Consider the following 23,248-nt stretch of genomic DNA (forward strand, 5'->3'; position numbering starts at 1 on the left):
TCCAGTGATTTCACAGCTAGATACTCTGGCCAGAGAGTACAAATGCTTTAGGTGGATATACCCACAGGTGTGTGCATCATCTGTTATATTTGCTACAGAAGATAGACAAGCAAGTAATTCAAGAAGTAACAGAGACAAGAGGTCTGCTCTGTCATAGGAAAATAAAATTTGGTGGTATGCAATGTTTGCAAGTATGTGTGGGAATCCCTGCATGGTAAAGTAGGTTAAGAGATCCTTTGTAGTTATATCACTGAATGAAGTCCATAGACATCTTGGTTCCCAGATATAACGAAGTCTTAATACCCGTGCAGGGCACAGTAATACACTTTCTTGCATACTAAGCAATATGGCAGGAATCTGCACTGAAGGTTATTTAGACAAGATCCTGTGAACACAAGTGTTATTCGTGACCTGGATCTCAACCAATTATGCCCTTTGGGATTAAGAGTCACACTCAGACACAGTCAAAGCCATTAGGAACAGCTAGGAAGGTGGGAAAAATGAGAAGACAAAAATCAAAATAGGAAAGATATATTCTGTTTTTCAACAGAGAAAGCAGCCAAATTTCACAAAGGAACATCACTCTGAAGCAATGATGTATATATATGTTTTTGGGGGGAGGTCAGGGGTTGGGAGGGACAGGACTGGGCTGGCAGGAAGCATCTACCTGAAGTGTCTGGCAAACTCAGCAAGCCACAGAGAATGAGAGCACAAACAAGTCTCCCAGTCTGCAGAGGTGGTGATGGGAGTGCTGAGGAAAAGGGAACATAACCGCTGCTGCTGCGAAGCCTGTTGGAGAATGACGAGAGGCAGCAGCTTAGTTTGGAGGTAAAGAGCATGGAGGGGGACCATGAAAGTTGTGAACAGGCCTGTAAGGGACAGAGGGACATTCTGATGGAAGATTTCAGTCCTCTCTGCAGAAAGACAAACAAAAAAATACTTGTACCAAAGAACCACACCCACAAGCCTGATATCAAATTCGCTTAGTACATGGCTCTGTTAATTCTGCCCAAGTATTTTGTGTTTGATGACAGACTGAATTGCTGCTCACTGAACCAGGGTTATCTCCGCCATGCATTACCAGCCTGGCAATCCGAAGGGAACTTGGCAAACAGGACTAAGAACAAGGACAAAGTAATCTTTTCTCTGAGGCCCGCTGCCAAGTGACAGAGCTGCCTGCCTGCCAGCAGCAGCACTTTCACCAGGGACTTGGTACAGGAGCTTCTCTTCCCTGCAGGTAAGCATGTGTCACCTCGGGGGCAGCCCATCTGCTAACTTCACCACATGATGGACATGGAGAGGGATGCAGGAGGGGAACAGCAGGAGTTAAGAAAACAGCCTTTTGGCTTGTCCCTGCCATCAGTGCTCAGTGATACACTCACAAGTGCTGGCAACTTCAAGATACAAGGCACTGGGCGGTCTGATAGCATGCTCTCCCTACCCTGATGCTCCAAGCATCCATCCCACATTGTAAGTAAGACTTAGCGCTAAGCTCCCAAGGAAACCGGAGCTCCTTGGTATTGCTGACTGAGATTTTCCAGTTCATGCAAAGAGGGCAGACCAAGTTAGGTCGGACTCTGTAAGAGACCTGACGAAACACAAGCAATTACCAGGATGGCTCCCTGGACCCCTGAAGAGCTGACAGCACAGTGGCTTGGCCATTATGCTCCAGGCTCACTACTAACCGTGTCATAAGATTTCATTGCTGTCCACCACCCCCCAAAAGTGGTTTATTCAAATACAGCTGTGTGATCTTCTAGTGGTGTTTTCCTTTGGTGCTGCACTGTGAGTCCCCGGAAAACATCTGGAGAGAGTGCAGTAGGGTGAAAAAGCCAGACAGCTGCAAGCACATAAATAAACCGTGGGTGAAATTTCACACAGGAGCTCATTGATATCTGCTCTGTGGGCTTTGGGATTTTCCATGCTGATGTTAGAACGGCTCACTAGAGCTTGCCAGAGTCCTCACACCCATCCCACCACAGGCTAAGGCCCAAACTGTTCCTCAGTACTTAGGAAACTTGCTGCTTCCCAAACAGTTGACACCTGAGTACCAACTAAATTTTTTTCCAGACTGGGTTATATATTCAAGGATATTGTGCTAAAGAGCGGGCAGTTTCCTTCTAATGCTCATAACATTTTTAGTTCCCTTCCCAGTCTTTTTTCCATAGCCTCTGGCTTCTTCTTCAGCTTGGGGAGAAACGGGAAGCATGCATATGTTCCTCCAAATCAGGTAGTCTAGGGCAGCAACCCACCCCACAGTTGGTATCTCAAATACTTATTTAATCCCCTCCACGGTAGCTGTGTTACAGAGACCTCATCAACACTGGGTTTGCATGCAAAAACAACTTGCTTTCTGTATCCTCCCCTCTGCCAAACCCCACTGCCAACTCTTTAAAAGGCACTATTCTTCACAGCCACCCACAACACGTAGCGTAAGTTGAGAATTTTGCAAAAGATTGTTTTTAGCTTGGAAATGACACTGAATTTAAATTGTAGTTCTAAGTGGTTGCTGAACGTTTTAGCAGCTGCTTTTCTGCCCCTACCCTCATCCCCTGCTTCCCCCTTCCCATTTCCCCTCGTCTCAGTCCACTGGGGTGTTTTGGACTCTTTGCTGAATATTCAGCTCAGAGAGAGGAATCAAATCAAGTTTTAATCAAGCATTCAAGTCACTGCAGGTAGGCTCATTCGACAGCTTCAATAACCAAGCACTCTTGTGACAAAAGCCAGCGACGCATGAAACTCACATATGCTGTGCAAAAGCTGAAGTACTAATGCAACACAATCACCAGAGACTCTCCACAGAAGACTACTAACTATACTGTGCAGATAAACTTAGTCTTAATAACTCTAATGCACCACAAGAGACACTAAATTGGGGAGGAAGAGGGAGGTGGTACAGAAAATTTCCCAGAAGCCCACGGTTGGTACCTCTTTTCCGTATGCATGAGTGAGTCTCACTGAACTGATTCTTGGAACCACAATCATCATCTTGAGCTATGCAAGAGCTCTTCTCGGCATTGCTGTCCTGCATCAAAGTACTCTCTCTTCCAGTTATTCGCCGGACCTTCGGATAAGTAAGGTTGTCTCCTGTGGTTAGCCAAGGGGTACAAAAGCTAAAGGTGACCAAGAGGTAGCAACCATGCAGAACAACTTGGATGAATAACCAATCTAGTGCTGAGCCCTGACAGCACAGTAACACCAGAGCAAAGTCCACTTTTCTGGAGGTCTAAATCTTTCTGCTAAGCATGAAGAAACAAAGCTGTTCTCACGTGACAAAAATCTGAAAACAGGTGCCACATGGAAACACTGTCACACAAAAACGTATTTTCAGTTTCAGGCAAAAGCTTAACTGCTTCTCTGTGTTCGTGCAACACTACATTTCTAAAACTACAGCATGGTCATAACATTATTCTATCTAGTCCAAACTTGATGTTGGGGGTGCCTCCCCCATTTGGGAAGAGGTGGTATACAACTGGATTTCTAAGGAGTTAATTTTCCGAAGTACTGAGCACTGACACAACTCTCTCTCTTTGACATCCACAAGAATTTTGCCACTAACTTTAGTGCAAAAAGAGTTTGGACAACAACGGGTGCACTTAAAAATTCCACCTGGAGAGATTTGTTAGAGAAATATGAAGACCAGCATAAATGCAGTCTGAACAGAAATGTGTAGGTGCAAGCACGAGAAGAAGCAGAAGGACAAAGGATTAAAAAAAGGGCCTGTATTGCTAACGAAGACCACACCAACGTTGTGGCAGTGTCACATCTACCACTCCTATCCTGCTTAGCCCATGAGGAAAACAGGTAATGGGTGGCGACCTGGCCTAAGATTTATGGAAGATGGAGTAAGCAAGGCTCTGCAGCAAAGCACCACCCTGCAACCGCTGCTGAATCCTAAAGGGCACAAAAGATCTGTCCAAAAACATACCTGTTATATCAGGAAGAATCCCGGAGACTTGACGTCTGGCATCCTTTGTCCTCTACCTCACACACAAGTGATCCTTGCCAGACCACTTGGACGTACACCTCCTTGGGCATGTGGGTACAAGTATGCAAATGAATAAAATCTATGACAACATGAATGTCAGCAGGTAAAATCAACTTATTTAAAGATTTTTTTAATAAATACTACTTTCCCCTTCCATAAGATCTCCCACTGAATTTGTTATGCTGATTTCCCTACACACCCACAATTTCTGTGATACTCAGCCCCTAACTGCAGCAGAAGATGAGCCCATTTAAGTTTCCTTCATAAATTAAAACTCTTCTGTTTGTCCACCCTGTATTCACAGCCCCTCACCATTCTCAGAGTTGCTCAGGCCACGGACTCTCTGTAGGTTATCCTAAGTGGGAAACTTACCCATCAAAAGCTACTGAAACACTTCACGTGAATTCCTGTTTTTTACAGCTCAGGTAGTAAGTACTGAATACTTAGTCCAAGGACGTTCACAGGATAGACTATTGTATAACAATTGACAAACTATTTGTACTAACACTCACCGTATTACTACCATGGTTGAAACTTTAATGAAAGAAGATTTTCTCCACTTAGGGGCAAAGGGAAATGCTTCCAAATCTAATGGTACTTTTAGGCATCTTAAAGTAAATTTTCCATTTTATAGGAAGATTCTGGTGCCAACATGTCTCTCCTGTTCTTCATTTATGATAAATAGAAATTATAGTTGGACAGTTAATGAGGCACTTGTATATGCCAGACAAAGGAGAGATGCTGCAGTCCCAAACATTTTAGCATCCAAGTCTGTTGAAGAAAATAGCTTTATAATTCATACACGTTAAAAAAAAAAATCTACACTGAAAGTAAGACCAGACATTGAAATTCGTATCTGCAATAGGCTGTCTGAAAGATATAAGGCATCTCCCAGACCAGCCTCTGCTAACAAACACTGAGCACAGGAATTGTATCTAGCTTGTGTTAGAATGATACATTTCCTCCTCCCACTTTCTTTTCTTGACAAGATTAGTTTCCCTGGGATGAAGGGAAAAGAGAAGCATGTGCCAGTGAGGCATGCAGTCCTGGTTCTGTAATAAGGAGAGACTGCAAACCCATCATGCTGAATGCTGCCAAACATCTGCTCATGTGAACTAGATTACAGGACTTTCTGTTGGTTGAGTTGTTTATTTAAATTATACCAAGGAACTGAATTTACATCTCCAAACCCTATTTCGCTTCCTGCATTTCAAATTGCTTATGCTACTTTATTTGACCATAAGATTCCATTTAGAAGGAAAAGAAAGCTCCCCAAACTCTGTCGGTATTCACATGCAATCTAAAGTACAAAAAAAAAAACCCCAATGAGAATCTCAAGAAGAATTTGTAACACATAAAACACTTCAAAAGATGAACTTCTGTAAAGGTCAGATTCTATCAGTGGATGGATAAAACCTGTCCTACCTTGTGGATGAACTTACCACTAACAATGCTGTTACTTGCCTTAATGACACACTGCTAATATTTGATACTCACTGAAAAGACATTAAGATGTTGATCTTTTTCGAGTTCAATCTAGTCATTAATAGAACTTGGGGGAAGAATGGTATATACAAGCACAAACAAATGCTACTCAACACAAGACCAACATCTCTGAAGCTCTAGGCAGCCTTCATAAATAATGCTCCACCTTCAGCCAACAGTGATTAGTCACTTCTTGTCCTTATGAAAAACAACATTTTGAGATTGGACTCCTGGGTCCAAAATCCCAGCTATAGGCCACTTCAGGAAATAAACCTTTCTCCTGAAGAAAACAACAAAGACTGTTATCTCTTAGGGAAGCATCAAACCACCTCAAACTACTTAAAAGCACAAAGAAATGAGGAAGTCAAAGTTTATTCTATGGGGGATCCTGTGCTTCAAACACAGTCAGAACTTGGCCACGAAAATGAAAACACAACTTTTCTAAGATATTGAACAAATCAGAATTCAAATCTTTGTTTCATAAGTCCAGGTTGTTGTGCTGATAGCCCTTTCACTTTAGGGCATGAAAAAATCAGTAAACCAAACAATTTCCATAGATATTACCCAGACTTCACAATTTCAAATAGGACCAGGAAAGGTTATACAAAGGACAAGGAAAAGAACATTGCACTGGCGTCACTGCAAAATTTAGAAAAAGTTTGGCTATGAACAGCAATTAAACTGAATTATAGGATTTAAATCCGGTGCCCTGAGACTGAATTGATTCCTAATTCAGCTATGGCCTTGCACAGAGTGTGTGGCAGAATCAGAAGGTGATACCATTTACGTATTTTCTGTGAAGGCCAATCTAATCACTGAGTGGTTTACTAATATGATCATACTGCAGGTCCTCAGCTCTTAATTGTATTACTGTATACATGCCTGAGCTTTTTGTCCCATGAAAGACTTGTGAGACCTCACCATCTCATGGTCACTTTTGTCCTACTGTCCAGCTTAAACAGTTCCCTGCTTGGCATTCTCCGAACTACTCAGCATCGCCATTTGGCCACCAAGTACATTTAGCTCACGCTCAACTTCTCAGATGTTTCACTGCTGCTGTTTTCTGCGTGCAAAAGCATTGATGTAAGGAAAAGGTGCCTCAGCTGTCCTTTCCATAACACAGATGCTTCTTACGCATGTGGCTACGTGTTGATAGGGAAGGACACAGCCTCCCAGCTCCTAAACTTGCTTCTGCCTTAGCATTAGGACGTATCCTGGGTTTGAGCACTGTATACTTCTAACCAAAGGGACTGCCTGTGTATGTGCATGCCTCCGTTCATACTTACACACTCCATCCTCATTTCCATGCCTGCTGATGATAATACCTATTGCTAGCAATTTGTTGCTTTGCACCATTTTCCTGTAGCTTAGCTCTCTGCTAATATTTCCACCCTCTTGTGCCATAGAGCATCCTTTCATCCATTTGTCATTTTAACACTAGCACACATGCTCCTGGGGTTTGTTTATATATAGGTCCAGGCTCCCTCTTCCCAAACCTGACTGCTTACTATCCAGCTACACATACACAAACCCATGATTTCCACTGGTCCCCAGACCAGTCTTGCCAACATGGGGCAAAAGTTCAGACAGACATAAAATCTCAGCAACTCTTGCCACTCACCAGTTAGTAGGCACCAGCAGCTACAGGTAGTAAAGCCAAAAACTTGGTAGGGTAGGCTGGTACAGTTGCCCAGTACGATCTGCAAAGCAGCGTGTACTGCTTTTGAAGCCGCTTGCCAAGGGAAGAATGCAAAAGTCCAGCCTCTGCTTGATGGCATGACTAAGTCGGCAGCATTTCAACTGGAAAAAATCCCTATTCACTTCCCATCCCTGTCCTTCCTGCAAGTGTCTTCCACCCCGCCTACCAGATGGCCCCCTTCGCGCTGAACTTGTGCTCCCATCTCCTGCTGAGACAAGGTGTCCCACATTTGCTCCCCATCACAAGCCGTAGAGGGGACGCTCTTGGTTTTTTACACTTTATCCTCAACAAAGTAAGAGTTGAAAAGTCCACCTTTCCAGCTTGTTTGTCAGTATAGCCTCTTCCCCCTCCCACAGAGTACACAGTTCTTTACACCACCTCCCACAGCAACAAAAAAGAAAGACTTTAGCATTTCTCGGCAATCCCATTAACTTTGATGAATTGCCTGGCAGTGGCACCTGCTGCTAAGGATACAGATGTACAAGATGAACTAAAAGGCATTTCTCCATAAAGCAGATGATATCACTGCAGATATGTCACTGTACAAATATGTATTTATCCTCTCATCTGACCAATAATTTTTGTTTTGGCATAGGCATCAATAAAATAGCTTTGGGGGACAAACAACTCCAAATAAACTTTGCAGAAATCCTAGTAATGAAACAGAGACTATAAGGAGGAATTTCCTTATGTTTCACTGAGAGAAGCTGTTCTTCATTTTGAGTGGAAATTTGCTGTATTTAAAACATCATTAAATACAGCTCCAGGAAAAAAGAAAACAAACAACCTGACATGTATTTCACAAGAACAACTTGGATATTATTACAACTGAGTTGTTCTCTGTGGATACCAACCCTTTCAAATAGGTTTGAAACATACACATTGACGTTATTAGTTCTATATCAGGAAGGCAAATTCCATTTCAGCAAAGCAGATCAAAAGTTCAGAAGGAATTAGTGTGCACCATGTACGACATCCTGCAGAAAAATCTCCCATTCCGGTTGGGACTTCAGAATACAGTAGAATACAGTAGAATAGCCACTATAATCTTCATTATAAGGTATATGCAACACCCAATATATATTGCATACCCTGACAGCAGGCATATTTGTCACTTCCACAAGGACTACATAAAAATGCTTTATTTATTTATTATTTATTTTTTTATTTTATTAACCTTCAGGGTTATTTTTTTTGTTTTTTTTTTAAAGGTGGCACATGACAGCAACATAAAAGGTCAGTTATTCAGTTCCTCATCTGACTGCTTTGGCTGTTTAGAATCCACAAAGCAACTGCAAAGCTGCTATCAAAACAAGCTGGGGACTTTCCAGCATCAGGCGCATCCTGTTCCAGACAGCATCATTCTGGCATAGATGGTCCAAAATGGATATCGGGGCTCCTATGGGCAGGGACAGGCAAGGAGAGCCAGGTCAGCCACAGGAGGGTGTTCTGTTCAGGTGTGTTGAGTCACGTAGTCTATGATGAGATCCCATTACAGGTACTAATTCAGAAAGCATTAATTAACTCACAGGCTGCTCTAAGTTCTGCAAAGGATAAAAATTCCTCTCATACAACATCAGTTCTGGCTATAGTTACACCACCTGATCACAACCAAGGGCTTTCCTTTCCAAGACCTCTGCAGGATGTGCACTAGGATTGGACTTCTACACAGCTCATAAGAACATTCGCACTTATGCTAAATAGGATTTAAAATTTATTTCTAAAAGATGAGAGAAACCAGCCACTAAATGAGGGGCTTCTAAGCTATGCAGTATTGGCCAACGTCCAGATTAGTTGGGTCAATGCTTTGGCCTGGTGTGGTAATTTTTTGTCATGCCTATGAAGTACAGCCCCTTTTGAAATTGTTGCTGTTTTTTAATCCAGAAGACTTATAAAATGATTTGGGAATCATCTGCAGTGAAATCTGCTGAAGAAATTAAACAGTGATGTTTTCTTTTTTCAATTTTATTTTAAGGAATCTTTTTTCAGGGTCTGTAGATTATGGGATGCTTTTGCTTTGTCTTAAAAGTTTTGATGTTAGAGAAACAGAGCAGAGAATCTTGAGACAATACCTAGAAAGACATTAACAAAGTTTTGAGGAGGACTTCACAAGTGTACAATTTTTTGACTTTAAATAATGGTTTCCAACCATTACTCTAGGCTAAGTACAACTGCCCTACAATGCAGCCAACCCTCAAAGGACTCTTGCTTCCTATAGCTTTGTTCCAGACTTGTAAAGGTATTTTTAGCTTCCTAGTAAAAGAGCTAGGTACCACAATACCTTTCCAAATCTAAACACCAGTCTTTTTGCTCACTGATCAAGGCATTGTGCTCTAGAACTAGAAGACACTCTTCCATATCGGTCACACCTTATTGGGTACAAAATGGCTTATATTTTGTTGGTCAAAGGACTTCTCATGTGGACATTATTCTGTCTGATTTCCATTTTGTTATCAATCTGCACAGTGTGCCAGGAATATTCCCTCTAACAACATGCTCCAGCAGGTTGACCCATCAGACCCCATTCTGTAACAAGCTGAACATGACCAGAGGTGCTTAGCTCTCTTTATGGCCTTTCCTGGCCTTGTGTTCTTTTACCAGACAGCCTTTGCTATTGTACTCAATCCTCTTCTGGAAACACTTTGAATTGTTTGCATCACAGGTAAAATTCGTAGCTTACTCGTGTCAACACAGTGGTTTTAGCGTTGGCAGAGGAAAGCTTATAGGCAGAAAAGCACCAAGAGTCTGCTGCTTGCATGCCACCTCCTGGCATATCAGTCCCACATAGTTACGTCCTTGCAACACATAATCCTAACAGACTGGCAGCATGTCAGCTACAGAAATTATTTTAGGACCATTCATAATATCATGCTGCTAAAGACAGGGCAATTTTGTGAGAGAAAAAAATCAACACATAGCGTTTATGCAGTTTTTATCTGACCTCTTGGCTATTTGCAATTCCTCCTATAAGTCGCACCAAGCTTCATACTCAGAAACGTCTCTCATGATGGGGCTTCCTAAGTTGTCCTTAACAGCAAAGACTTGAGACTTGACAGCAGAGTTCTAGCTGGAAATAATCTAGGAAGCACATGCCCTGAAATTCCCAGCGAAGACATGAGAACGCCCAATGCCTGGGACTGAATTTTTGCTGCCTCTTCCCACTCCACCCCAGCTGTTCCACTGCACTTCTTGGATTGAAGTGGGAGTGCTGACAGAATATTTCTCAGATGGGAACAGCAGTCATCCCGGTCAGGGCTCTTCTCAGATCCTGACAGGCAAAAGGCTATTTTAAATGTGCTGATTATCAGGCATGTGGATGCCTCCACAGGCTCTGCACTGCAGACTGGAGAAAGAGAAAACCCTCCTTCAATAAATTTTGGACCCAGGTCTCCCTTCAAACTCTGACAGACACCACTTGCAAGAGCCGAGAGTATAAGAACAGGGCACAAACATAGCAATAGCCTCCATGGTATACAATCCCAGCCTCCAGCAACATGTGTCTCAGGAAATTCCCAAGCTGGAACTGGTATATTTATGTTTAAATGTTTTTGACAGATCTGCTGGCATAGTATTGTCTAATTGCTTTCAGCACCAAACACATCTAACAGCATTAAGTTCCTCAGGTTAACAAAATACAGTGGGAAAAAGTCTTTCCCTGTTTTGCATTTACCACCTGACAATTCAAGTGGTTGTCCTACAGCTTTTGTACCATGAGAAACTGAGAATAACCAATCATTCCTGACTCATGTCTCCATGTTGTTTACGACTGCCAAAAGATTATATATCCACCCAACCCCTTCCCTCTGCCCAGCTACTATTATCTATAATAGCATCAGCCCTAGTTGCAGGAACAGGTTCTCCAGGAGACACTGAACACATTGTCTGCTGCAGAGGATTAAGGACATTAGTTTCCAACTCAAAGCATATAATCATGCAGAATTATAGAATCATAGAATTGGGAGAGACTTGAAAAGACCACATGGATGACAGCAGAACAGGTCATATCTGTGTCACCCCAGACAGACATTTACTTCATCTCTTAACAAACCTGAATTTTCTATTCTGTGACTGAAGCCTGTTACTTCTTACCCTATGCCTACAAAGAAGAGCTCTTCCCTTCCATTTCCAGCAGCCATTTACACTTTTGCAAAATGTTGTTAAATATCTTTAGCAATCTCTTCTTTACCAAAGTACTCCAATTCATGCAATCTTCCTTTTAGATGTTATCATTCTCGCTGCACTCATATCAAATTGTCCAGTTGATCCACATCTTTCAACTGCAGCTACCAAAATCTGAACTATATCCCAGCTGAGACTATACTGAGTGCCAAAGAGATGGATCATTCCACAGGTCTCATGGGCAATATGTTCTGGTTTTGCATTGCAAGATGGCTTTGCTTTTTGAAGCAACACAGCATTCCTGACTTAAATTCACCTTGTGAACCACAATAACCCCTAGATCTTCTCTTACAGGCCTATTTGTACTTATGCAGTTGACTATTTCTCAAGTGAAATATATTGATTGCATTTATCCACTTTTTTCAGGCTGTATCTCCAGTTTGTCAACATCAGTTTGGCTACCAAATGCATCTTCTCTATTTCCTGACCCCTCAGAAAATCAGATCAGGACTGAACACTACTTGTAACAAAGTACATGGGGATGCAAAAACTTTCAGATTCTAAAAGAGTATTTTTTAAACTGAGCTATGAATCAGGGTCTGAACTACCTTCAAAATAGTTCCCTCTTAGTATCACAGGTGCAGCTTATCTCCAATGAGGTTTCACAGGATAATTAAATCCACACAGCTTGGGCAAACATCCAAATCTTCAGTTATTCACCTTAGCTGACAACTCTGGCAGATAGTTTGGAGTGTTGTAATTCCTAACACAAAGGGTGCGTAACATCTGGGACCAGTGACTGAATATTTGAGATACCTCTCATTGCTTTATTCACAGTAGGTGAAAATGGTATTAGATAAAGTGCTGCAGTTAGAAAGGACTTTCTCACGTTCTTGTTATTTTAGGCAGCTCTGCTATCGGTACAATTACACCAACAGTTTTGCCATGTCACTTCTTTAAAATACCCATTCAGCTATTTTTGTGCAGTGCTGATGACTAACCTAATGTCCTGCAACATACTTCAAACTCTTACTGAACCTCCCAAAAGGGGAACATGCAGTGAAGCCAGCACATAGGACATGGGTAGGCAGGATTACAGCATCTATTCTTGTCCTCAGACTTTATACAACACTTGGAATATCCTTTAAACTATCTGTGGTCCATATTCACCCTCTGTAAAATGGCATAGTGAGAAGAACACAAAACTCTTGTTTCAGAAGTGGGATGGCCCTCCCAGGAATGGTGCATTGGCAGTTAGTTTGGCAGCTCTGAAGGGGTAAAGGTCACATTAGCACTTACATTCATGATAAATAGATTTTGTTCCCATAACACCTCTGCTGTAAAATCATCCTCGTTATACAGATTGGGAACCAAAAAGCAAGAAAACTAGGCGACTCAATTCCATCAGCAAAGCTGAAATAAAATCCAAGTCCTGCACCCAAGCCCAGTGCCTTACACACTAAGAGGTCTCAAGTAAAATACAACAATATAGATGTAAAAATTCCTGATGTTTGCTAATCATCCTATAACTCTACCTAACACCTCCCTAACTTAACTTATGGTATGGAACTATTTTGACTTCTACAGTTTTACTCCTCATCTTAGAGCAATATGCTTCTCACTTTACAAAGTGTTTTTTCCATGTGAGATTTCCCAAATTCACTTTGGTTATCTGCTACAGATCAGCCTCACAATGTGGGAGCTCCATGAGAAAACAGTATCCTCTACTCTGAATATCAGCGTTCAGGGAAGTAAGCTGTGCCAGCGCACTAGAAGAGAAAAAAAATTAGGTGCAAATAGCTTTGGCAGTTGGTTTGCTAAAGCAGGATCGCTGGTACACAGCGCCATTCTAAGCTATCAAGCTCTTCTAACACAAGGCCATCCAGCAGTACCTGGGGACAGCACAGCTGTAGGTGCCCGTGTTACGTGTAAAGTGCCAGCAAAGCAAAGGGCAGGCGCCTGCAGCTGCGCCAGGCACACAGGGGTAGCACAGAGCAGATCAGCTCAAGTAGATCCACTGAGAGTGTCAGAAAAGCGTGTGTGGCTGCATCCGAGGGCCTAGAAAGAAAACAGACTAATGCACTTGAACGCTGTGGCTGGCTGCGAGGTTACCATGTGTGGATTTACATAGTTTTGCCCTGGGCACTAACGGAACAGACAATCTGCACACACGGCTGGCGCAGGTACTTCTGGCAACGCGAAATCTAGCAACTCACTCTGCAAGGAGGATCATACAGTTATTCAACTCACGGGGCATGCCAAAAACTGCACGAACATCAATTTCTCAAGGTCCTACCAGCAATGGCCTGGAGGATATGTATTTGAAATGTCTCAGGGACAAAAAAAAAAAAAAAACACCAAACAAAAATGTTTTTGTTTGCTGCTTTCAAAGGTAATGTTGGTCACAAAAACGTCGGTAGCAACCCTAGCAACACTTTCAACAAAAAGTCCTGACTGTAAGTACAAAATTCACTCTTTCACGAAATTGTGCCACATTTTAAACTACTGAGAATAATCATCTGAACTCTGTCAAAACGGGATTTAAACCTGCATAGATCTCATGCTGCAACACTGACAAGAGTTTGAAGCTTTAGAGAAATCTTTGAGATAAGCATCCATGTTTTAGGCACCATTTTAAAAAAGCACTATTGCAGGAAGGCTTCAAAAGACTACTATTTATTTATCTAAATTCTCGGGAACTTCCAGGCTAGAAAATTTCTGGAAAATAACTGCCATGCAAAAATCAAGGACAAACACTCGCACAAAACAGTGTTCAGGTGGGAATGAGCAGCACGCCCTTCCAATCACAATATCTCATCCCGGGTCTCTGGAAGCTTGTAAGGTGTGAAGCTACAAGTCTCTGTGAAGCTGAATTCACGCAGAACAGACATTTTTTAAAAGTCACCTTTGGTTTTGCAGGAAATTTTGCACAGTTCAGTAGATTTTTAATTATTCACACTCAAGTAACTACACTCCTACTGGAAATCAAAATATTAATGTACGATACCTTGCTGAGAGTGTACAAGCAACACAGGTCCCTCCCAGAGTATCAGCGGTGCTGGGCTCGGACTCATCTCGGCTAGCTGCTCCCCTCCTGTGTCTGTCTGCAGAGCTCTCGCAGTTGGTCTCACACAGACTGAGAGCTGAGCCCTGATTCACGATTTCAGGCTCCAGCCATGGAATGCAGCCATTGAAAACCCAGAACTATTTTTACCCCCAAGCAGCCGCAGCATTTCTGCCCCATAAAGACTTGTAAAGCTAATGCCTTACCCTAAACACACACACACCCTGAACCTAACCAGCTAAGATGCATGGTTCCCTGGCATTTAGTGTGGTTTTTAAACTGCACAGTTGCTATCAACAGGACAAAGCAGCTCAGCCCCTGGCATTATTGTCAGCCCTCAGAAGTCAGACATTTGATCCCAGTTGTCAAAATTAGAAATTCCTCAGAAATGCTTTGCTCCGGGAGATAAGATTAGCTCAGAGCAATGACTGTCTATGTGGTTTGTCTTGTACACCACCAACCCCAGCCTGCATTTAACAAATCTGTAATAACATCTTCAGCTAACTGACAGACTGCAGGCACAAATAAAAATCACTACATGTTGAACGAAATCATTACATGTTTTAAGGAAAATCACACGGCTAAGGCAACCCCAAAAAAATTGAGAAAACAGACAACACTGGCTTTTTATATAGAAACATCATGGAATCATAGAATGGTTTGGGTTGGAAGGGACCTTAAAGATCATCTGGTTCCAACCCCCCTGCCATGGGCAGGGACACCTTCCACTAGCTCAGGTCACTCAAAGCCCCGTCCAGCCTGGCCTTGAATGCTTCCAGGGAGGGGGTATCCACAATTTCTCTGGGCAACCTGTTCCACTGCCTCACCACCCTCATAGTGAAGAATTTGCTCCTTATACCTAATCTAAATGTACCGTCTTTCAGTTTAAAGCCATTACCCCTTGTTCTGTCGCTACAGGCCCTTTTAAAAAGTCCCTCTCCAGCCTTCTTGTAGGCCCCCTTCAAGTATTGAAAAGCCACAATAAGGTATCCCTGCAGCCTTCTCTTCTCCAGGCTGAACAATCCCAACTCTCTCAGCTTGTTTTCACAGGAGACGTGCTCCAGCCCTCTGATCATCTTTGTGGCCCTCCTCTGGACTCACTCCAACAGGTCCATGTCCTTCTTACATTGGGAGCCCCAGAGCTGAATGCAATACTCCAGGTGGGGTCTCACCAGAGCAGAGTAGAAGGGCGGAATCACCTCCCTCGACCTGCTGGCCACACTTCTTTTGATGCGGCCCAGGATACAGTCGGCCTTCTGTGCTGCGAGAGCACATTGCTGGGCCACATTGAGCTTCTCATCAACCAACACCCCCAAATATGGAATTGTCTTTAATAAATAATTAGTAACAAATCAGAGCTAGGCACCTGAACTAACTTTTCAAGATTATATAGAGAATACTGACCACTAGAAACTTTTACAACTGTGCTGTCTTGAACGTACAGGATTCTACGAGTGTACTTCAGAAATAAAAAGCACAATCTAGTCTTACTGTGGAGGAATAAATAAAGAACTAATTGGATTTTTGCATAATCAACTATAATCGACACAATATACAAGCACTTTGGCAGAGAACAGCCCACAAGCAAGTGCATAGCTGGGCATACATAAGGGGTCCAAACACCTAAGAACCCGCAGACTCACTGACTTAACGTGCTCATGTGTTGCTTTAGACAATGAAAAATAACTGTAGACGTTTCTCAGAAATATGTGGTTAAAACACAAGAGGCACGATACAAAACTGACAGAACTACTGACAACAGTCAATTATTAGTTTTAACCTATGGAAGCATGTGGAGGCTTAGGTAAGAATTAACAGCTCAACAGTATCACATCTTATATTAAAAAAGGGTCCCTGCCATCTAGAGTTTTGAGGATGATGAAAGAAATAGTGTGCAAAGGGTGAGACTGCCAAGTGCATAGGAAAACAGTAACGACCACCGTTAAGGAGCAGATACCATAAGCTACCAAGCTTCCTAGTGAGTTTTAGGGGCATCAACCCCTATTAGGTCCCTTCAAAGAGCAGCTGCAATGGAACCTATAGTACCCACGTACACCTAGAGTAACCTTAATGCTACATGTAACTTAAAGTCAAATTCTTGACCAGATATATCCAAAGCTGCGGCAACTGGCATTCTGGAGATACTCCATTTAATGAAAAAGTAACAGAATAATTACAGTAATATTTCTCAGCTCACTCAGAACTGAGTACCTCTAGCATCACACAGACTGATTCTGCAGCTCTGAAGGATCTGGCCCTTTGAAGCAGGACCTTGTACGGTTTCATATGCACAGAGAGTCTATTAAGAAAGTGTAGAGGGAGCATGAGGAAAACAGCAATGAAGGAGATGCCTTGGGGAATGAGAAAGCTACAACTAGAGCATGTAGAAGAACATGAAACATACCCTAAGTGGGCCAGATCTGACATCAATGACCTAAAGCTCAGAAAAGGTGTTAAACAAATAAAGGAGCAATACAAGCTTGTAATGTCCGGAAGGCTGAGCCACTTTAGCCTAGTGCTGTGGGAAACAAAGCAGAAGAAATGCTGTTGCTGTGAATTTGTCTCTCTATGAGAGATTATTCTCAGTGAACAGCCTTCTGCTATTTCTGCAATGAGCTGACTCTCCAGAAGCCCCTTTCATTTGCAGTAAGACACCAGAAACCACATCAGCTACAAAAAGCCAGGAGAGAGTAAGTCTAACTAACAAAAACGCTATGCAAGTAGCTTCACAGTTTCTATCACTTTTCACCTAAGAATTAGGAAGCATGTTTCCTACCCATTACATTATTACCAGTTCAAGAACAGACAGTGCCTCAAATTATTGGCTCTCACAAATAAGAGGAAGTGTAAAAGACTGGTATGAAACTCATTCCTTTCCAGCAGAATATTTAAGGTTCTCCTTGCCTACCACCAAATCGAATTCAAAGGGGAAAAAAAACCCCTACACTAATACAAACCTGAGACTGTCTGATAATACTTTCTGCTTTTAATACCTTATTCAGCAAGCTTCAAACTTTTTGAAAACCAGAAGGTGAAGAGCCAAGATAACCTCCATGAATTTTTAACCAGGCTCCCTTGGAGACTGCCAACACCAGATAGGAAATCATTGACCATTCTCCCAGCTGAACTCACTGGTCCATACAGTGATGCTCAGGGATGGTCAGAGGAGTGTCTAAAACTGGGAGCAGCAATATGAGGTCATCTGTGAGGGCCTCGACATTTGCTGATTTGTTTCAAAATGAAGAGTTTAAAATATTTATTTACACAATTGCTTTTAAAAACTTCTGTCCTCGATTTTATGCCATATGGAAGTGGCTTAGGATCAATGGTCAAAAAGAAAAAGAAAAAAAAACCTACACAATGCACACAAACAGTTTTTAGGTATAAAAAGAAGAAATCACCAAAAGTAATGTAGCAGTCACCATGACAATTACCAAAGAGGCTTTAATATATAAGAAAGGAGGAAGGAGAGGAACCAAATGAAAAAAGTAGCAGAGTGTCAAATTCCAATAAGTTTTAAAGTTTTTGTTCTCCCAGAAAATCCACACTACTCATCTCACTTTTGAGAAACAGCACTATGCAAGGCATCTTTTAAGACATTTTCAGGTATAATGAAGAAATCGCAAATCACTGTTTCATAAAGATCCTATATGCTTATAGGAGAAGAGCTGTAACAAAACTATCAATCATTGGTATTAAACAGTCCATGCAACTGAAGACCAACAAAAAAAAGAATCTGAAACCAATTCATCAATTTTATAGTTTCATTTTTCAGGGAGAATATCAAATTATTTTAAATAGCAGTTATAATGCAGAAACTCAGAGGCATCTCCAGGTCTTTCTGTTACTCTTCAAGAAGTACAGCCAGGCTGTGGATCCTGCTTAAACAAAAAGTGAGGGGCCTGACCTGAGAGCTGATATAATTGCTGCCCCTTTCTAGCACCACTCTGGGGAGATTGCACAGGAAGGAGGGGAAAGGAAGAGATTCCTAAAAAGCAGATGTATTTCTAGCTTAGATCCCAAGCTAACTGCCTCATAAACCTTTTGCACTTGCATGCAGACAGAAACCAAACACGAAAAGATACCCACAAACATGTGTTTCTTTCCTCTTCTTCAGCAGCCACAAGTGCTAGTACTCATAAATAGTTATCATCACTATCCATCCAAAGTGCACATGCATGAGAGACACAAACACCTGTACATCAAGAGCCAGGTTTGCAATCACAGTGCAGGACAGTTGCTAACTGCAGGCTTGTGTTCACGTCATTGCAACATTATGCCCAGCACCCTAAGAAGTCTTACCCACTTCACAGGGGTGAGATGTAAATATCATCAGAATCAACCCCACTTAGGAGGCAGAGGCCAAGAACCAATCCACCTGAACTGATGCAAATCCAGACTGCAAACAAGGAAAAGCTCAAGTTGTGACATTTGCACTTACTCCTGTTTCAAAGAGGAAAACTGGAAGTAGTTCTCTTAGTAGATCTCTCAGCCTCTGCTTAGGGCTTGCACTGATGCAGCCATGTTGCTCAATGGCTTCTAAGTACAGTCAGGACACTCAAGAATTATCACTGTATGTCTTATTTCTTTTACCATTTCCTAAAGCATTTGCTCTGAGCTACTGTTGAAAAAGGATACTGTGCTAATATTGCTCTGACTCAGAACTGCCTTCCCTCATTAACTCAAGACCTTGCAACACAGCTATTTAATATATAAATTATCTGAATGTGTTGCCAAAAAGAGGTGCAACTATTGAAACTGAATGTGCCTGTAATATTAAGGGCACTCATTTTTGTGTACAAAAGAATCGTCCATCAATGAAATCTGAGGGGGTGTGTGTGGTGCTGTTGCATATGTTAGCAGGAAAGCTTAATTCTACTTGCAACAGAAACACCAAATTCCCTGCAACAATAAAATGTCAAATCAGGGACAGAAAATGCCAGCATTTTAAATTCAGTACTGAAGCCCACCTCCCATGTGTTTACCTTTAATTTTGGCTTCTTTTATTGTTATATGTTATTTGTCAGATAATGCAAAATGCATCAAATCAGGGGTTTCTTTTCAGAAATTCTTGTAGCACTCTTTCTAAATTCTTTCTTAGATCACAGCTTGGTTTTTCACTCTTCATTTCTTCCCTTATCCCCTCTCTTTACTTCACTGTCCTACATCAAGAGCTAAAATGTCAGCAACCTCTGTAAAAATATATATACAAATAAGGAATGTCACAGCACCTACCGAAAAAAAATAATTTCCTGTGTTACTACATTCATGTAACTGGTCCTACTCTGGTTCCTTAGAACGCAAATTGGGAGGAAATGGAGGACCAAATATAATCACAACAAGACAGTAACATAAATGTTCAGCATTTTAACTTTTCTAAATGGAATCACACATGCAACATTCAACAGAAAACAAACAAACAAACAAAAATTACTCTTCTTCCTCAGGTAATTCCGTTTTGAACAGTGCATGTGAAAAATGCTATTTAGCTTGTATGACTTGTAAGAGGTGCCTTCCTTACCATAAAGTCTCCTTTTATAAGTCACAGTGGCTATGCTAAAACATGAGACTCGGCCATTGATTCAGCGTAGCATTTCCATACTTCAGCTGCTCCCCAGATAAATATTTCGTATCTGCCCAGGGCTGCCACACATCTGGGAGTCCTAACCATATCCAGTGTGTACAGTAAGTACAGTAGCATGCAGTTAGCTCAGTATTTTTCAGAGTAGGCTAGGAGACTGAGGACAGCTGTTACTGGGTTAGCTCAAAGCTGCCACTTTTTTGTGGCTTATCAGCTATCCTTCTAGAACAGGGCAGCTAACACCCTCAGTTCTGACCAAAGGGTACCAGAACGGTAGCTGGTACAAGATGCTCTTATCTGGGAAAGCTAAATGGTTTATGTACAGCTTTGACATAGGGATCAATAACTGAACCTGTGATCAAAGGAGACAGCTGAGCCTTGATTAATCACAGCAGGACATCTTTTATCTGATGGATCAAATCTGGAAAGGGTATCTCTCCAAGGACATAGGTTGGATCCCACCAGTTTCTCAGCAGCACACAATGTAACACTTACTACCCAAGAAAGAAATCTGAGAGACATATGCAATATTCAGCAGGACTCTGCAAAAGTCTGATCACCTGGAGGTAGGATTCAAGACAGATCCAACAGCCATCAGTTTAGGTGATCAGATGGGAAGCTGCTATGTGAAGACACCAGGTCCCTGGAAAAGGGCAGCTAGTGGGAGAGGGCAGATATTGGAAGGAGTATCTAAAGGTTAATATCACTGCAGGCACACCACACGGTTACAGGGCATGACAGCCTTACCTAGACATACACTGTAGCTACCAGCAAAACAGCAGCTTAAACGCTATTTATTCTGACATGTATGTATGTACATGCTCTTGCCTTCCAAGTGTTTGCCACCTGCATCAAAGTGTTCTTAGGAGACAATTTCTGAGAGTGCACATATCACAATTACTCTCCACGAATTTTTTTTCCCTGAAGTTTACAGGTTCTCCCTAGGTGGATCAGCTGATTTACTAAAACATAACACCCCTCCCTGTAAATCTTCCCTCACATATGTCTTTAGACCACCAAAGCTACCAAAACACAATCACTAAGGTGTTAGTAGTAAACACTATAACTAACATAGGGATTCCAAAAGCATTACGTACCTGGCTTACTTAAAAGCTTTGGAAAGCCACTAAAAGGCAGTAAAATACACATCCAATTTCTTTAGCTTGTGCAGTCATACACCTTCTCTGCAAAAAATACATAATTTTCACAGGAGTGCAAAAAATACTTTATTATGACTATTATTATTTCTTCATAAAAGTAATCTACCCAAAAGGCTATGGATTCAGAAAGGGATTTCAGCATGTACTTAACTAAGCAACTGAATAGCCCCATCTCATACACAACCCTGCAAAACAAGAGGTGAGAAAGAGGGGGCTCTCTATTGCTGTCTGATGAGGCTAGCAAGGCTATGCTGCATTTTTTCCTCAACCGAGACACTCAAAAGATAAAAAGCAGGCTATTTCCTGGTACACTGACTGACTGCAAACGGGAATGCTCCTCTAGACCAAATTGCTCTCTTTAGTATAAGATAAATAAACAACCTCTATCAAGTATTAGCAGTCCACTATTTCTGGGGTGTCCTGCATACTCAGCAACATGCTCTCTACAGTTACAAAGATCATAATGCCACCTTAGGCTCTGTGCAGTTCTTGGCCTCAGGTGAAACTATTCTTCTCCTTTTACTTCAGAATACACAAAAATGAAAAGAAAGTAATATTCCTGCAGGCCAGCCGAACTTCCAAACACGCATGTTTCTCCTCCACTTACAAAGCCCATTAGGGATCAGTGAAAACATGCCAAGGAATGTTCAGCCCCCGTTCTGGAGAAATAAGAAACAATCAGCAATTAATGAAAGCTGAAGCCATCCAATGTTAAAGTTTCTGCTACTGAGCCAAATTTCTGCTACAAACTGAAATCACAGCCACAGAGGTGAACACACTTTCCCACTGCGTGGATCATAAGTGAACAGCATTAGTCATTTTGCGATTTGGAATAAAATACTTCTGTGCACTTTCTCGAATACTATTGTTCTATCACTATCACAGAGGCTGGTATTTAAATTTTCCCTGAGTTCCTTGGCATCTAACAAAGATCTGTCAAATGTAACTTCTGGCCCTGCTTCACAGTTCAGCATTAACCCATGCATGCTTGATTCCTTGTAAACACTAGTTTTTCCTGAAAGTAGCAATTTGCATCGAAGATGCATCATTGTGCTCAGTCTTCAAGCACTGTAGATCGGCACAGCTCCAGGCACTTGTGTGGAATGCCACGGATTTATCCCTGCTGAGGAGTCAGCCTGTGCATTTGAAGGCTATAAGGATCGTTAGGCTCATGTAGTTTGCATCACACCAGCAACCAAACTTAGCAATCCACAGCCATATGCTGGATCAAGTGTTTCTTCAGAGAGTTAGACACATATAAAGATGACAACAAATGAGCATGGGAGCAACGTCAAGGCGGTGAGTAAAGAATGTGAATGGACTTCATAAACACCTTTTCCTCTGGCACAGATAAAGACTCACTGTCAAGATTTTCTATTAAACCTTTACAGCACTAAGATCTGACTATGCTGGAAATAACCCAATGCAATGCATTGGAAAATTGTTAAGCCATAATCATTTTAGCTAAGAACATCGTATTTATGACAGCTCCACCATTTTCATTACCACTTTGGCAAACATGGAAAGCTTTTTACTCCCCATTTAACAGCTATTTTTGTCAAGGCCAGCATCGCTATTAATACTACAGTATTAGAGGCTCTGGCTGCATTTTAATCAGAACTAGTCTCTCCTTTGTCATTTTAGGCAGAAGGAAAGTTTTGTGACCTACCAGTTTGTCTGGCTGCTGCTGCTGTGAGCGTACAGAGGGCACCCATCTGCATCCAGAAGGGCAGCACAAGAAAAAGGCAATTCTATTTGTGGCATTCAATTCACAGATTTCCTCTCAAGGCAAGAGAGTATCTAACCAGGTAAATTAATTTGGGGAAACCAAAAGACAGAAAATACAACAATCCCTGACTAATGTGATACATCTGCTGCAAAAAAAGACCAGGCATTTAAGTGGAACTCGAGGTGACGCCGGAGCCCCTGTTGCTGTCTGTCTGTAATTTCCTACCTGCAAGTGCCATTTGAACAGTGTCTCTCAACCCAGAGATCGAGCTGAGAAGCAGGCCACAGAGTTTTAAGGCTTCCAGAGTCTGAGCGTTGTTAATCACAGTAAAAAAATTAGTGTCAAGGTTGGCACCTCCAGTATCCCTGCTGGGAACTCTTAAATGACAACGTATGACTTTAGGTCTATGCAGCACACAAAAGG

The 23,248-nt window shown here is 41.9% G+C and overlaps 1 protein-coding gene across 20 annotated transcripts in view; it reads right to left on the reverse strand.

Annotated features, from left to right (window-relative positions):
• TSPAN4 (tetraspanin 4) overlaps positions 1-23,248 on the reverse strand; it is a 443,271-nt gene that overhangs the window by 232,607 nt on the left and 187,416 nt on the right. Inside the window, exon 1 of one of the 20 annotated variants that reach the window (XM_087745819.1) lies at positions 2,929-3,043. The exons of the other annotated variants lie outside the window; for them this stretch is intronic. Coding sequence (XP_087601945.1) covers positions 2,929-3,031 — 103 coding nt within the window. The 5' untranslated portion in view covers positions 3,032-3,043. Of the gene's footprint in view, positions 1-2,928; positions 3,044-23,248 lie in introns of those variants that run through there. 20 annotated transcript variants of the gene reach the window in all.

Source organism: Nipponia nippon, unplaced genomic scaffold (genome assembly GCF_047370975.1).
Source record: "Nipponia nippon isolate SJK-2023a ecotype South Korea unplaced genomic scaffold, ASM4737097v1 scaffold_10, whole genome shotgun sequence".
NCBI classification, from domain to species: Eukaryota; Metazoa; Chordata; class Aves; order Pelecaniformes; family Threskiornithidae; genus Nipponia; species Nipponia nippon.